The sequence below is a fragment of the Anabas testudineus genome, chromosome 21, assembly GCF_900324465.2.
Source record: "Anabas testudineus chromosome 21, fAnaTes1.2, whole genome shotgun sequence".
Classification (NCBI taxonomy): domain Eukaryota; kingdom Metazoa; phylum Chordata; class Actinopteri; order Anabantiformes; family Anabantidae; genus Anabas; species Anabas testudineus.
Genome location: NC_046629.1, coordinates 3,971,959 through 3,988,840, shown reverse-complemented (window position 1 = coordinate 3,988,840; position 16,882 = coordinate 3,971,959). Strand labels below are relative to the sequence as shown.

The 16,882-nt window shown below is 41.1% G+C and overlaps 1 protein-coding gene across 2 annotated transcripts in view; it reads right to left on the bottom strand.

The window, feature by feature from the left end:
- Positions 1 to 4,300: 4,300 nt before the first annotated feature.
- The window catches only part of LOC113172954 (diacylglycerol kinase beta), a 69,988-nt gene continuing 57,406 nt past the window's right edge, over positions 4,301 to 16,882 (bottom strand). Inside the window, exons 24-26 of one of the 2 annotated variants that reach the window (XM_026376070.1) lie at positions 8,980 to 9,100; positions 8,357 to 8,417; positions 4,301 to 7,228 (exon numbers count right to left, since the gene is read on the bottom strand). In XM_026376070.1, the coding sequence (XP_026231855.1) occupies positions 7,130 to 7,228; positions 8,357 to 8,417; positions 8,980 to 9,100 (281 nt within the window). In that variant the 3' untranslated portion in view covers positions 4,301 to 7,129. The remainder of the gene's footprint in view (positions 7,229 to 8,356; positions 8,418 to 8,979; positions 9,101 to 16,882) is intronic. The other variant, XM_026376071.1, reaches the window with a different exon arrangement.

Below are 16,882 nucleotides of genomic sequence, written 5' to 3'. Positions count from 1 at the left end.
GAAAAGGATCCAAATCGATGCAACAGAACCACAGATATATCTTTTTAATCTTCATTTAACCTCGAGCAATTAGCCTCGAGCAGAAATGAGATGTAGACAAGAGAGATCTTGTAAAGTCACTTTTGTCTAACGCCTGCAGATGTTGTCATTCCTCTGCACCAAGCGACGTTGACTCATGTCACATGACAATTTATTAATAAGTTGCACACTGTACTTCACACTGTGTATCTTTTTCCGTGTACAGTATGCAGTAATACTCCCAAAGAGTTCCCCTTTAAAAGCTGAAGTTCAAGGTTCATTGTCGATTTAACTAAAAGCTCCAGAACAGCTAATAATCAACCTTCTGCTCCACTTCTTTTTTCTCTCATCTGCCTCAATGACAAGAACATGAACTCTGAACCTCAACTTTCCAGCCAACACGGTTAAGATGTCAGCTCCAGTGGCCGACGAAGATCACGTGACTTGATCGAAAGCGTCTGAACAGCTACTTAATGGACCCTGAGGTGGGATGGGCTTCATAAACACGACTGTTTCATTCACACTACCCTGCCTGTCAGGTCTTTTCTTTTCTTTTGTTAGAATTCAAAATCTTGTTCTTAGCCTTGATCCAGTCAGTGAACCTGACCTTTAGTGTCATCACAGATGAAATTACAGAGATTACAGCCACCGTGACGAAGCACAAAACAGTGAGAGCATTAATTGAGAAGCATGACAGTCTGCCCCAGCTTGCAAATGTCTGTCAAAATGCACATTTCAAGAAGAGTTAAAATGGGAAAGTGGTGCCTTTGGGCACAGGATGCTCTCTCACTGAGGGACAAGATGTGACTTGCCTGCTATTAATAGCACTTTGGGAGATAATTCCTGCCTTGTTATCTTAGCAGCTGCACTCAAGACGCTTAGCCAAAGGCAGACTCTTCTGAGGCTCTGAGTTGTATAACCATGCTTTCTTTTATTTTCTCTGTCTTGTCTCACTTCCATTCTCCCAGTGTCTCCTTCTTCTTTGACGTTTTCTTCTCGACTGTCTCCCCTCTCGCTTCTTCTGCAAGACGTTGCGAGCCAACGGATCAGGACCAAAGGGGCAAAAATTAAATCAGTACTGGAAGTGATGAGGAGCTACTAAACTCTCTGTTGTTCTACTCTGATTAACTTATCATGTTTTCTTTGCTTTCAGCTGCCAGATTTGGACTCAGCGAGACAAAACACACTTGAAACCAAATTACACACGTTCGTTTTGTAAAGACTACAGATGACAGCTCCAAAGGCTGAATGCTGTGAGCTAAAAGCTTACAGCAGCACGTTATTAGGAATATACAGTAAGTAAAACATGTTGGATGGTTCTTGTATTTGACTAAATCTGCAGTCTCAGCTCTCACACTTTCACACAGAAGACTTTTATACATACATGCATTCATTTATAATTACTTCGATATCCACCACACATGTGCTTGCATGTTACTGGCATTTGCACAGGATTTAATAAATGATGTATAAAGGAGAGAGAGAGTAGAACAAGGCCGCACACGAGGACCCAGGTTTTTGTGCAGTGTCACTATCAACAATGACTTAATTCTATAATCTGTAATGCTTTGCTGTATTACAGTGTTTGCAGTTATTGTGTTAATGAAGACTCCTGGTCATCCAGGTACGCTTATCTGAGTTTAGGCAATAGGACAAAGAAGAAGTCCAGTTTCCTTTAAAGGAAAGTTTCATTGTCTTTGTTTAAACATGCTTTGCACCAACTTGTTTAAATCGATCATGTGGTGTATTGCGAACAACTTGATCGATACTGATACTGTGTGCTAATAGATAGGAGGACGAGTGACGACAACGCAGAGCATGCTTTGAATTCCTTAGATATATCAATGCAGGGTGGACGCTCATTACAAACCATGACATACTGGACTTTGATTTGTAAAAAACACTTCCCTAAAAAGAAATAAGATCTCTTTTTCACTTCGCTGTGAGTAGGAGTAGCGACGGAAAAGTCATGAGCAGCGATGAGATAATGACACATGTAAAAGGGCCCCCAGACGGAAAGAGGTACAGAAGAATCAAATCAGCAAATCAGCTTGTCACACTGTTTGTGGTCATTTCTTTAATGTGTGGGCATCACGTGTCTCGTTTAGATCACTTCTCAAGTGGCTGTGGTCATTTTGTGATTTCTGTTTTTGTGTCTTTAACTGAGTTAATATTTAGCTCATGTCTGTGACCAGCACACTGTAGGGTCTCATCCTGGGACAAATACAGCAGAGAGCTCCAGCGCTGTGTTGTCACACACACATTAACAAACCATCGAACTAGTCGCAAATCAGATACGACATATCACAACAGCGAAGTCATCACACAGCTTCAGGGGATTATTATGGAGTAGGAAAAAATAGCTTCCACTACATATGTAACCAGGAGGAGAGTTAATCAACGTATCTGTTTTATAAACTCTATTCTGTTATATGAGCTCTCTGTTACCCCTCAGGGTCAGGATGGAGCGGGACTCTCAGCTCATAGAGGGTCAAGGGCAGAGTGTCCCCTTTGTTGTCCAGGACCTGATTGGATGAAAAAGGTTGAGGGATCGATACGTCCAGCCTCTGCAGTCTGCTCTGTGTCTGACTCTGCAGTGTGTCCCCCCTTTAATCCTTCCCTTTAATTTCACCATCTAACGTTCACAGATGAACTGTGTAGCAGGTACACCACTAACTGTTCACTAAGTTGGTGTACGATTCACTAATAGCTAGATTCAAAGTAGTGAACCGTACGACACCTGTAAAAATTCAGCTGTAGTTTACACTTTAGTTGTGTGTAAATCTGTTGCATAGAACATATTTGTAGTGTTATTTGTTCAATAGCTACTTAAAGAGAAACTGCAGTTATATAACTTTCATAAGAACTAATGTAACAATAAACCTTTCATGTTTTCTCATGCACTCATTGTGTTTTTTGTCTAATGTTAATGCTAAAGCGACTTCATTCATTCATAGGGTGGATTAACAGATGACACATTACTGTTCTGATATGTGGTATCTGATTTGTGACTAGTTCGACAGTTTGATTAGTTAATGTACAGAGCCATGGCCGACTGCAGGAGCTCTCTGCTGCATCTGTGCTTCTGATCTGTTCCAGGATGAGAACTGGATCACACTAGTCCCCCTGGGCTGAGCCAGGTGATTGGTGATGGAAGAAAGAGGGAAGAAGATGGAAACATAACTGTGATTGTGCTAATTAACAAAGTGCAGCTGACGTGGTGATAAAGAGCCGATAAAAAAAACGGGTGCCATGTTCATACTGTGCAATATTGTCTCACACAATGTGACATCTAGATGCAGAGACACCAACCTCTCCACCAACAGTAACTTAGACTAGAGAGCGAAGCACCAAAATGCTATGATGTGTTTTATATATTGGATTCACTGTGTATTAGCTTGTTGTTCCTTCTCAAACATTCTCACACAAAGAAATCTGAAGGAAAAGTGAAGTTTGTGTGTGGATTTTTCTTTTCATTTTACTGAATTCAGTCATCAAATCTCTAAAAGCAGCAACATGTGTAGAATAAAGGATAAGGCTAGTGATATTTCTATTGTACATACTGTGAACAAATCTCAGAAAAACAACAACTGATGTGTCTAACCTAACAAGTATTGCCTGTACAGATGGATCCTCTGTGGTACAGATCTTCGATTTGTCCTGATGAAAACAGTGAAAACAGTAAATCGGTGAGACACACTGTGGTGGGATGACTTCTATCGTTATGCTGAACATGAGCACTGTCAGGTACATAAACTAGAGCACCAAATGTTGATTAATCCACATCTGGAAACAGCCCCAGCAAATGTAAAATTTTTGTTTTTAGTGCTTGGTAGAAATTTAAACGTCCAGTCTCTTTAGGAAATGATGATCCAGCAGCTGAGAGGGTGACACATCATGACATTTATACACAGGTCATCAGAAACCTGGATCCTGTTACAATCCTGGTTACAGGCAGATTTACGATGTTCATTCAAATGTGATAAGACTGAAATCCAGGATTCTAGAGGGCATGTAAATGCACTCAGTGACTGCGCTGAGTTGCCAAGTATTGATTAAATAATCTACTCAGACGTATTTGTTTAAACTCTGTGTCAGCTGCACATGGTCAAGATTTAAAGAAAATGTCTTCTGACCATTTTAAGGCCAATAAGTTTCAAATAATCATCCTTTCTATGCGATTTGTCGACTTTCTGAACTCTGTGCGAAGCTGTGAGCACAGAGTGGCTCCATTTCTTTGTTAAGGCTATTGATTACTTCAAAGGACAGAAGTAGACATGAGTTGTGACACACATTGGAAATTTACTCAGACAGGCTCTGCGTGGGCGTGCATGTTGCTGCACTTTGATCCGACAGTAAATCACAAATGGATGTTGTAATGGTAGAAACGTGGGAATTTCACTTGCCTTTTTAAATATTACAACACAGTGTCTCTTGTCTCTTTCCTTCAACATGTCACCAAATGGAAAATGAAAACCACAACAAATAAATATACCAGATAAATGTAAATCAAATGATTTTAAATACCGTATTCAGACTCTTTGTTTGTTCACTCTCCTTTTGTTTCAGCAGGCATGCGGTGATGTAAGTTAGATAAAATATTATAAACAAATATATACACTTGGTAATATAGCTGTCTAAAACCACTCTTTCAATAAACGTAAGGTTATTGTAAACATGCACTCTTTTACCACTGAGTTCTCTTGGCACCCAGGCTCCATGAGGAGGGTTATAATGTGCTGTATTTCTTAAATTTGTGACATTACCACAGTGTTGTTGTAGTATTTAGATTGTGCCACTTGTGTTAAGTGCCATTACAGTCGTGCATATTTAAACATAGACAACAAAAATGGATGAAAGTGATGTATAACTACACTGAACTCCACCCCAGTTGTTGTTGATGCCTGTTGGAAGAGGTCAAAATCCCCATCTGAGTCTGGTGAATATCCACAGCGTATGAGGATACTCTAGGTTTTCATGGAGCCTGGGTGCAAGAATAATGCCTCAGTGTAGTTTTAAAGGGAACCCGGGTACAAAGGCATTGAAGCCTGACCCTACAGTGAAGCTCAGTTTGTACCATCGGAGCATCTCATCAGTCTCACTCTACCCTGCACATAATTCCTCAGGGTGCAAGACAGTTTTCCACAAACGTCCAAACGTCCTTTTTTTACATTTTGTTGATGTTCATGATTCATCTTGGATTGAGGTCAGATTTTCTGCAACGACAAAATAATGGATCCAACTCTGGTTTAAACCAAAATACAACTAGATCTTATTAAGAAGCCGATGTTTCCTACACCTTAACTTGAGATTTTTTTGGTCATGTTGATGCAGTTGAAGTTAAACTGAGTAAAAGAAGTAATATAAGAAGTAATATAATGTAATATAATCTCATTTAGACAAAGTAGAAAACTGCCTTCAGAGAGCGACTGTAGCAGCTCTACATGATGAAGAATACTGACCTGAACCCCTCTAAGCAAAAATGTCCACATTATTAACAATGATATATTAAAAGCACATTCGTGTGTACAGTATATGTGAGCTACACCTACTTTCCAGAAATAAACATACACTGTGTTTGCACATACTGTATATTATAATTTGCTATAGTTGTGGGATACATTCTTAATAAACATTGAACTAAGCTCCCTGGTCAACAGTTTCTCAATGATACAGGTCCTGTAGATCCATCTTCAGTGGTGAAAACCTTCTCCGTTACCACCCTATCTTTATTTGATGCAGTTAAACAAATTATGAATGCATTAGGGCCGCCCAGCATGTTGCAGTAGGGGCAGGCTCTGGGACTTGCATTCATACAGCACACTTGACATTGTGAGTTGATGTTTGACACAGTAATTAGGCGTAGGGTTTCACTGGAGAAGAGAGAGGCCCTCCCTGAAATAGATGGATAAATTTAGTTCTCCTGTCAATGCTTTGGTAAATAAAAACCCAGGGGGCCCTGCCGTTATACCCTTGAGGGGATTTATTTCAATCCTTGACCCACCAGAAGTGTCCTATGGTGTACGGTGATCAGGAGGTGATGACTGGATCTGGATGACAGTGTTTGAGCTCACCACAGAGGTTACATTAGTTTGATTTTTTTAGGAAAACAAAGCTGAACTATTATGTTTCTAATCTCTTCTTTCTTCTTCTCTCTTAGTTTATACTGTATAGTGATAACTAGTGCACAGCAGGACAGACTAAAGCCTGCAGCCAGATCATCTACAAAGTCTGTAAATATAGTTTAAAGGATCTTTTCTGTAGTCTAGTGATGCTACGGGTCTAGAATCCCTGCGTGTTTCCACCCTTTCCAGGCCACTGTTACGTCCCACTTCCCATCAACCCACAACAAAATAAGTCAATAATGGATGAGGCCTTTCTACTCCTCTGCTCTTCTACTCAGCCGTACCATGCTGTCAGTCTGTGGGGAGGCCCTGGAGCAAGTACTCTTACACGAAACCACTGTTTCATTATTCATACAGGTGTTTTAACCAAGAGGTGGATCTTACACTATTTACTCAGCAGCCTTGTAAACAGCCATGATTACTGCCTCACTGCTCTCACTTCAACCTTCCTCTCTGTCTCACTCTAGTGTTTTTTCTTCCTCTTTAGGTTCATCATACAACCTCACACTACTTTCTTTATTTCATTTAAGGGCTTTGATTGAACCCAAGCAGTTGTTATTTTGCAGGCAGTGCAGCACTGGTATATGGCTGAGTTTTTTTTGGCAGGGGGTGGCCTGGATTGAGAGGCTTACAGTAGCTGTTGCAAGGGGGTGAGACCTAATCCATGGCTGGGACCACGAGGTTTGAAGATAAGACTAGAAGATGATGGTTACACAGGAATAGGTCGGTATACTGAGAGTCTTTTAATTTTGGATGCCATCATTGCAGGTTTCTCTAGGAATGTCTGTTGGCATCTGATTTCAGGAACGTTCCATCTGTCAAATGTGATCCTATAAATGAACTTCCCACTTTCCAACTCCAATCTGGGAATAGCGTACCAGTCTGATGGAGCTGCCTGTACACACACGAACGGGAGGCATGTGTGTGTGCATATATGTACTGTATGTATGTGTGTGTTTTTGTGTTTAAGGGTGCATGCATGGGTCCTAGTCGCGGCTCTGGTTGCGTTTCTTGAAGAAAAGGAATGGTGTCTTCTGAGGGGGGCCCAGTAAAATGGGGACCTGATTCTTGTGTGTGATCCTGACCTGTAAGAATCAGATAGAGAGGGACATGATAAAGGTATGACATTCATACAGCAATCTGTTTACCAGGTTGACAGTCATCACTTTATGGCTTTTCACAGCAAACTGTTACCAAATCACTCAGTGCGACCTTGCAAATAACTCACATAACACAACAAAAGCTCTCTATCTTCCACCCCCACAGAGGCTTGCTCGGACAAAATGGTTGAAAAGCTGTGAGAAGAAGATGAATAGATAATTGATTTCCTCCTCTCATTTAAAGAATATATCCAACCTCTGATGTTTGATGACATGGCAGTATTGCAGGTTGCTGGAGCACGACGGAGAAGAAAAGAGCAGGGAAATAAGCCAAAGCATGAATTACACTCAGTTACGTCGGCCATGCAGCAGATTTATCAGCTGTCAACGGTAAGTGGCTGTCCACTGGGAATGGGGGTGCTCAGAAAACCCTCAAACCCCAGCAAGACTGTGACGCTAGCTGTGGTGTTTTTGCCTGTCTCCTAACTAGCAAAGCACCAGACCCCTGGTGGTCTGGTTGATTGTTTAGTCAACTTCATCTGGGCCAAAACGTATGTCATATAAAAAGGCAAGACAGGCGAAGACCAAAGCCTGCAGACATACAAACTGTAATAAAGCAACAATTTTTTATTTTCCAATCACTCTCGCTCATTGCAGACAGTTTATAGTTACTGTACTCATGAGTCTGATAAGAAGCTGTAAATTCCACTGGGTCCATTTCTTTCTGTTGTTGTGATTTGCCGAGCTGAACTGTTGTCATTCCTTTAGAAACTGCCTATCTCTGAATCTATGAGGTTCCCAGAGGTCTGCACAACACTCCCATGTGTCTCTCAGGACTGCAGAGACCAACAGTTACTGCTATGATGGTGCAAATTTTAGTGTGTCTTCATTTCTGGTGAAGGTCAGTGCAGCGCCATCAAGCAACAAACTGCTGTGGTCAAATAAACGTGTGCAGAAGAAACGTTACTGGGAGATTTTGTAACTGTTCTGCAGTTTTTACAATAAACCTCTTTGTTGTGTTTTGTTGTCTGTTACAGTTTCAAACACCTCGATACTGTATGCCATGTGTTCTGTTGGATTTGCTTTAAAAGGAGTTGATGGTTCTAGTCTCACCGTGCAGGGAGGCTGCATCCAGGGCTCACCATCGATTTGCATGGGCAGCCGTCGGGACGTCCTGTGAAGAGAGAGCAGAGGGATGAGCAGGATAGATAAAGTGGGAAGTAGAGACAGAGAGAAGGGGAGTAAGAGAGGGAGGGAGGACCGGGTTGTGAAGGTCAGATCAGACACACCTCAGAGCAACGAGAGGCCTGTTCACACTGTCCCAGGACAGGGTCAAACACTGAATCCTTTGTTCCCATGAGAGCTGTTCCCAGACAGACCCCCACTCTTTAAACTCACAGACCCACTGTATACACACACACTGAGAGTTGGTTTAAGATTTTCATGCATGCCTCGTTGGCTAGAGAAACACAGTATGGGAGAATGACTGTGATGAATGCTCTTTCAATTCTGTTCTAGGAAAATACTGGGGGCAGCTTGGTGAACAAGTGAGAGGACGACATGTGAATGTTACTTTTCTGCTACAGTAACTGGAGCTGTGGATGTTAACGCAACAAAAACATCCGAAATAAAAACCAGTTTCTTTGAATAAAGGGGGCACGGAGCACACGTTTGACAGAATTCACCATAATGAAGTATGAGAAACACTATTATATAGATATTATTATCCTTCTGACCTGATGGTGACGTTGGCACACTGAGCCAGTCTTCGTCCTGCACTCTTCAGTCCAGTGTAGATCTGTCCCATTTCTATCGCCCCTTCCAGGCCAACCACTTCCAACAGCTGGTCACTGAAGTCTGAATCAGAGGGAGACGAGCACAGGAGGAGGTTAAAGATTCAGTTATAGGTCCTCAGCTCTAACCAACCATTGTACCTTCTTCCTTCTCCTTCATTCCTATTCACCTGTTTAAAAAACCCTGAGTGGAAATGCCACCGTTTTAAAAACAAAAAAACAAAAGATTTAGAGAGTTTTAAAGATTTATACTTGGTTGGAGTGGAAAGCAAATATGACGTTTCTCAGATTGACACATGAAACAAACGGCAGCATCGACTTTAAGAACAAATTTAAACACATCGCCCTCAGGCGTGGTTCAGCGACACGTCTTATAAAGTGGGATAAAACAGCTTCAAAGACAAGAAGGATAAAATGGCTACAGTGTTTGATGATTACAAAAGTGTGTATGATTCATTTTGGAAGGTTAGGGATGCAACAACACACTGGATTTGCTTGATTATACTATTCAATAGGTCGAGTAGCTGTTGTGTCCTTTTTAAAACCTCTTCACTGTTTGTGCCTCTTCATCATCTTCTACTCTTTTGAGTTCCAGCTCTGTTTGATGTCAAATAGTCAATACATCCTTATTAATAGCCATGATATTAAAGGTCAGCCATGATGTCACTCAACGTTACTCTTTCAATACCCTTTGGCTCGTATGTAACCCAATATGATTTGGAGATGATGTGTTTGTGTGCAACTTCAGCAACTTCACAGGTTTTACAAATGTCTGAGAAATGAATTATTAGACAGAAATGTGAGAAATGTTGCGTCTTCACAGCCAGTGTGATAATTTGTGAGGCGTTAGAGCAGAATCAAATTTCATACCCGCTCATACAACTGCGCTGGTGACAAACTCAGCAGCACACATTAACCGTGGTCGGGTACAGATCATGTCGTGTTCAAACACTGTTACAGGAACCAACCAACCACGGGACTGATAAAGAGTTTTAGTATGCTTGTAACCATTAGCTCTTTTATGTGTTTATGTGTAATTATCATCTCTCCTCATTGTTCTTATGATTCTTATTATTCTGGATAGTGTGATTTAGTGCAAGACACAAAAAAACACGAGACACCAGAATTAGTCAGCTTCTGTAACCCATCCTCTAGAGCTCATCGTGCAGGTTTGTGTGGAGCTCTGAGAGTTGAACATCTTAATCACAGACATCTTAAAATGTCAAAGACAGACTGAGAGATAGTGCCTCCTCTGAAAGTTCACATGCATTAAATCTTTCCAGATGGTGGAGGGTTTATGATGATTACATGTTCCTAATGTTAATGCAAGACAAAAAAAAGGAATAGGAGAGATTATGAAGGCAATAAATCGACTTGACTTTGCTTCAGTGCAGCAAAGAAAAAGAAAAGCAGTTTGTGTGAGGCACCTGGAAAGCCAGTCAAACCATTCCCTGAGGGTCTCAATCCTCCATCCAAGCAAGACAAGCTCTGACTGGCAGCTCTGCATGTTGTGACTGGAGCTGCAGGCTGCAGGTCTATCTGCCTGTTACACTGTAAACAACGTTAATAATTTCCCAACGTCGTCAACGTCAGCTCCTGCTGTTGGCTTTGTTTCAATCTCCAAACAGGAAACTGCGTTCTTTGCTTTGCTACTTAGAGAAAACATGCTCTGTGAAAGTGGAACAGAGCAGGGGGCTCAGGATACATCTGAGTCATGAGTTTTCTTGCAAAGAAGAGTTTAAGAAAAAAGACATGCTAAAAATATTACATAACCACAGAGACCATTTCAATTTGTTTTTCTTATCCTGTGCTTGTTACTTTAACAAGTTCCCTGGTGCAGCGTAGACGGTGGCAGCACATTTCTTATTGTTGCCAATCAAACTTGGAATTGTGCCGCTCTTAAAAACATTTCTGCTCCTGATTGAATATCAAAACGATGTGTTACTCTCCCTGTAGTCAAAGTAAAACTATGTACTATATTAGTTTTAACACTTGTAATGTGTGGCATTTGAAAAGTTCTGCTATAAAGACCACACCACGGTTTGTACGGGAATAACTGCTGCTGCTGAGTCACTGGCACTTTTTAATATTTAAGAAGACAATTCAACAGAAAATGTCAGAGTAGACAATAGAACAAACATTTAAAAATCACTCAAAGGCTGCGCTTGAGTTTAGTCAGTCCTCTTAACAATAAAATGCCTGGAGCACATGTGTTAGTACAGAAGAGTTTGTGAGGATAACAAATAAAATGCAACAACCTCTGATTCACTATGGAAGAATGTGCACTGTAGAGAGGGAGTTTTCTACATTTATTTACAGATTACATTATTGTAACTGCATTTTATTATGTTCCTATATTACTTAAAAGTACTAAACACATATAACTGCCATAGCACACATGCTGTCAATGTTCATCTGAATAGATTTTTATTTTAGTGCCGTAAACACGGGCCTCAACGTGTTATATGCATTCAACCACAGCCCAAAGTATATTTGCACACTTTAACTGTATTTCTGTTTTACTCTACAGTGATTGTATGTTGGCTGCTGACGGCTGCCAAAACAAAGGTGACCTACACTCGATCCTGTATCAACACAGGCGAAGGACTAAAGTTACTGCTGCAGCTCTGCTAACTTGCTGCTTTTACTATGCAGCTATTGTAGTCCAATACACACCGTGTGTGTGTTCTTTCATGTGTATAAGAGGCACAAAGTTTAAATCCTGGACGAGTCCCCAATTTTTTGTATTTCCTGAAATCGAAATCAAAGTTTTTTGTCACATTTCCGAGAAAAAAGCTCAATTCTGAATCATTTTATTTACTTATTAAAATCACATTTGATTTAATAGTGCTGTTTTTCTATAGTGTATATGACACTTAAATCAGCCCATGACATTATGTTAATATTATATAACTCCCACCCAGATTCTTAATACTTTAAAATAACCTTATTGTCCTAAACGGCAGCTTCCATCCCACTCACATGTTCACGATCCTGCGTCAAATAAAGAAAGGATAGCTCGTCCCTCAGTCCTCCTGCACAGCCTTGGGCTCATATTCACCACATGCATCTCTCTGTCTCTGCAGAGCTTTCCAGGAAATAATTATAATAGGATTGGGCATCCATTAAGAAACAAACTGCACAGTTGGAGGCTAAGGGATCAAGAAAAGGGAGTGATGACCACAGTGGATTCTCATATGGGAGTTAAAAAGAGGTCTAGATCTGATGGACACAATCTGTTCATTTCTGCAGCTGACGACTAGGGAGTGTGTGAGCCTATAAGAGCTGTAATGTGCTGTTACAGCGTTGAAGACCGAAGAGGCAAACATTTCTCTGTTGACATGTCCTATTTTAGGATTTGAAGACAGTACTATTCATATATTCCTTTCCTGTTGTACTATTAGACACATACAGTAAATCCCCCTCCCTCGCACTCCCACCTATACACCTCTACTTCCTCCAAATACCAAAAACGGGCATGCCGTCCTGCCCGTGTCCCAGTGTGAGAGCCTGATGGCAGAGTAGCCTACTGTGCTGGTTCTCACCTCACTGATGATTCCCGCCTCATCAGATCTCTGCGCTTTTGACTCTCAGGCAACCAGCACTGTTACTTCTCAGTGAGGTAGAGCTAAGAATAGACTAGAACAGCCTGTTACATAACACAGCCACAGTGCATTCTGGGATGGGATGGCATTGCTTTGCCAAGCAGCAGGCAGCAAGAACTGTTACTGCAGTGCTGCACTATTTCTTCTCTGAAAGTCACTGAGAATTCAAGCATTATGTTAAACACCATCGTGATTGATATAGTGAATCATAAGAGTCTAATAAATTTAATTACCGTCATAATAAAGGTCACACACTCTAATATTTAGCTGGAGTGAGTGTTTAAATGCTTCTACTCTCACTATTCAACATAGTCGTGAGCTCTACTGTTGTTTTTCTACGACCAAACGTTTAACTGATCGCAGATCACCATCGTTCAGGATTTTGCTCCAAACACATTTCCTCCTTAAAGATGATGGTTCCCCACTGTTCTTCCAGTTTTAATAATGTGATGGACAGTTCTTAACCCAGTTTTAGTAGTTTCATCAATCTCCTTAGATGTTTTCTTTGCTTGATGCCAATAATTTGACCCTTCTGAAACAGATCTTTTCTTCAGACGTGGTTGTTGAAGAAATGCATCAGTTAGGGTTAAATAGATAAAGACTAAATGGTGCTTTCCATGTCCAAGTATTGATGAGTTATGTATAAAACTCCAGTTTCCTGAAGGACAGAGGTGTAGCGAACTAGAAAGCATGGTAAACAGTTCGCATGCTTTCCATGTGTACTGTAAATTTATACATACACTATACAACTCAGGATTCCAGTTTGTCTGTTATAAAAGTATTTTAAAAACCCTATGTTTTTAATTAATGATTGAATGAATACAGTGTTCAATCAGTGTGTGTCTTTTCTAATTAGCTGATAAAACAACAGAACGTCATCACCAGTTGTATCCTTGAAGTTTTAAAATCGGTAACGAGTTATTTATAACAATCCTTCAATTAGAAACTAAAAGATAAATTATGAATCCACCCACAGAATTGCTGCAGCTTTCATTGTGCAACAGCTCGAGGTGTCAGGTTATAATTATAAGCAGACATATTTGTGCATCCTTCCTCCGCCCACTTGCCCTCGCTCCCTGCCTGACTGGACTGTTATTGTCTCAGTGTGGTCAGAGTCATGGCAGATGGTCAAGACGAACTGCAGCTCACCTCGCCAGACCCAACGGAGGTAAAGGTACAAGGGAGAGCACTTGGCCACATGACAAAGAACACTATGTCACTATGATAAAGTACAAAAATACACCACACACTCCGTGTCGATGCATCTTTACATGAATCGCAAGGATCCAGATGGTGTTTTGTTTTTTTTTGTTTGCTTGTTTTTTTGTCAAAAAGCAAACGATGATTTTCCCAGATGGGAGAAAAGCAATCATGGGAAAGAACACATTATAGTCATCTATTCCATTCTCATTCTTTTTAAAAGTCCCTTTTAAAGCTGTCATTCATTAACTCTGAGTAAATGTATCACTTAAAGGCAATCCACTCTCCCACCATCCACTGAGAGCAACTCAGCAGCTTCATATAGGAACTATTTACAGCCACACAGACCAGTGGGGGTGTATCAAAGTAATTATAGTGTGCCGTTTCTGTTGTGTGAGAAGAAAACAATATGCACACTCTGGATGCGATCAGCCTAAAATAGCTTCCTTCGTGGTGTGTCACAGCTTGACTGTTGTCATAGAGGGTGGGCAGGGGGCTTGTAGGGCCTGGGAGGCAGGGGAAGGGTAGAGAGACAAGGCAAGGTGAGGGGAAGAGGAGAGGGTGGAGAGAGTGGACAGAGCGTCAGACAAGCAGGGGAAAGAAAACAAATGAGTCATGAAAGGGAGACAGAACATACCTGAAATAACAGGTTCTGCTATTTATGGTTCTAACTGTTACTGACTGTTACTAAAGGAGAAGTTACTTTCTCACTGTTTCTAGACGTTTGTTAAATTAAATCACTTTTCTTGCATGTGTTGTGCAACATAAATAAAGGATTGATTGATAGTTTTCAAAGGTGAAACACGCAGAATTAATTGTGTGCCTGATGTTGTATTGTCTTTGTTGCCAACCTCAATGTGGATTATCTGGTTAGATTAAGCTTAAATTAATTAATTAATTAATTAACAGCCCAAATGCACGACAACTCCTTCCTTTTACTACTTGTTACTAGAGCCCATCACTGTATGCTGCACATTCATAAGCGTCCTAATTTCATTTCAACAACGTTCCCACGTTGCCGTCCTGAGAATGATGCATGCTACCGTTTATTTATGCGCATCCTTTCCAGCAAGTCCACTGCAGGAAGTTAGGGAAATCTGATCCGGAGTAGGGAGGAAATAAACAAGGGAGGGGCGAAGTGATGTGGAGATAAAGGTTGAGGAGGGGCACAGTGATGAGGTGGGCCGACACCGGGGCCTTTGTACGTGAATCCTGTTCCTGTCAGCAGCTCCAGCCCTCACTGTGATTTCCTCTGCTCCACTGGCTCTTATCTATCTTCATCCAGCTGACAGCGGTGCACTTTTGGCCTCGCTACACTTTACTTTTGGCCACAACACTAAACTACTGTACAAATATACAGACGCAAGTAGTAGTTCATGGTTAATGCGTTTTAATGGAGCATCTGCAGTGTTGCTGTTGAAGCAGTTTAAAGTTCAGGCTGCTATAATGCTGTAAAATTACTTCGTCCATATATTAATGGGATCGCTTGTATTGTTTCATATGACACGTGGAGCTGGACTTTTAGCAGCAAGGTGGTAATAAAAAGCTTCTTCAAACTTTATATTGTGACAATTTGATCTAAGCCAGACTTTTTATACTATCTAACCCTTAAGCAGCCCAGGTGAGAAGTGACTGGACGTGATCTAAACTAAAGCAAACATGAGATGAAGCTGTTTTTATCCTGAGCAATCGAATTTATCTCAGTGCTTCATGAATGAAAGGATTGAAAATGCAGGTGAAAGTCATTTTGCTTTCAGTCTGTTCACAGCAGGTTCCTTTTATTCCAGCAAAATGATTGTTGTGTTGTTTAAATCAGGTAAATTTGAATAGAGGGTCTATTACAATTACACATTACTATAGACTGTCTCTGTGTGTTTGTCTCCGCTGTCGTTTCTGTCTGTGCAGAACACAAACCAGAGCAGAAACACAGTGACTCAGACGACTGAAGTTTCATCACTGAGGTCAGAAGCGCCAAGGGCTTCTTTCACTATCTCTGGGTAACCCTGCCTGATTGCATTATCTGCAGCAAATAGATTTAAAAGCTTTAGTTTACTGCGCCAGAGAAAGCAACTGCCATGAACAATTATTTGTATGATAAACATGCAGGAGCCCATACACACAGACAGAGGCACGCCAGCACACACACATATACACACACCAAACAGAGGCACATAAATGCATACCTAGCACAGTTTCACTCTGAAACTAGAGCACTGGTCTCTGAGTACCGTTTCCAAATAGCATTAGCAGGAGAAGCTAATTTAATAAGGGTTAAATCCTGAGGGACAAACCTGGAGAACAGAGATTCCATCACACACAGTCAAACATGCACATTGCATGCGATGCAGACTTTTTACTGTGCACTCCTACAATAAGGTCTGTACCTGCATCTGTATGCAAAAAACATGAGGTGTCAGATGGAGGAATAGGAAACTACACTATCTTTCTATCCTAATTGAACTTCAAATCATTGTGCTTATATTTCGTTTTATCTTCTGCTCCTCCAGGAGATTTTTTCTGACCAGGACCAGGATCTACAAACTGACCCAGACTGGAAACAGTCTGAACAGCTGTTGTGCCAAAATCGTTCTGTATTTATAACTGACCCCAGAATCTGTATATGTGTCCCACTTTTACTTAAATCACGTTGAGCTACAGTCCATCATGCCGTGCATACATTTATACTTGAGCTATAGAGTCGTGCACTACGTCTTCGTCCTCCTGTGTCCTCTTTTTTCCGGTCTTTTGGTCTTTCTCTCCTCCAGTCTCTGGCTCGGTATAGACCTAAAATCTCCATGGAAACTAGGTTTAGTTCAGTGAGCAGAGATGGAGGGATAAAGTGAAGGGAAAGAGACAGAAGTTGGATGAATCGAGAAAACCTGTGTGAGGGCACAGAGTGGGCTGTTCTCTAACGCTCGTGGAACGTAACTCATCCTGGAACCAGTCACATCATAAAAGACGTTCACTGTGAGGTCATTGGATTTGTTTGGGCGTCACATACCTCGTGGTTGTTGAAAGCACATGCAGTGAGCTGCAGGTGC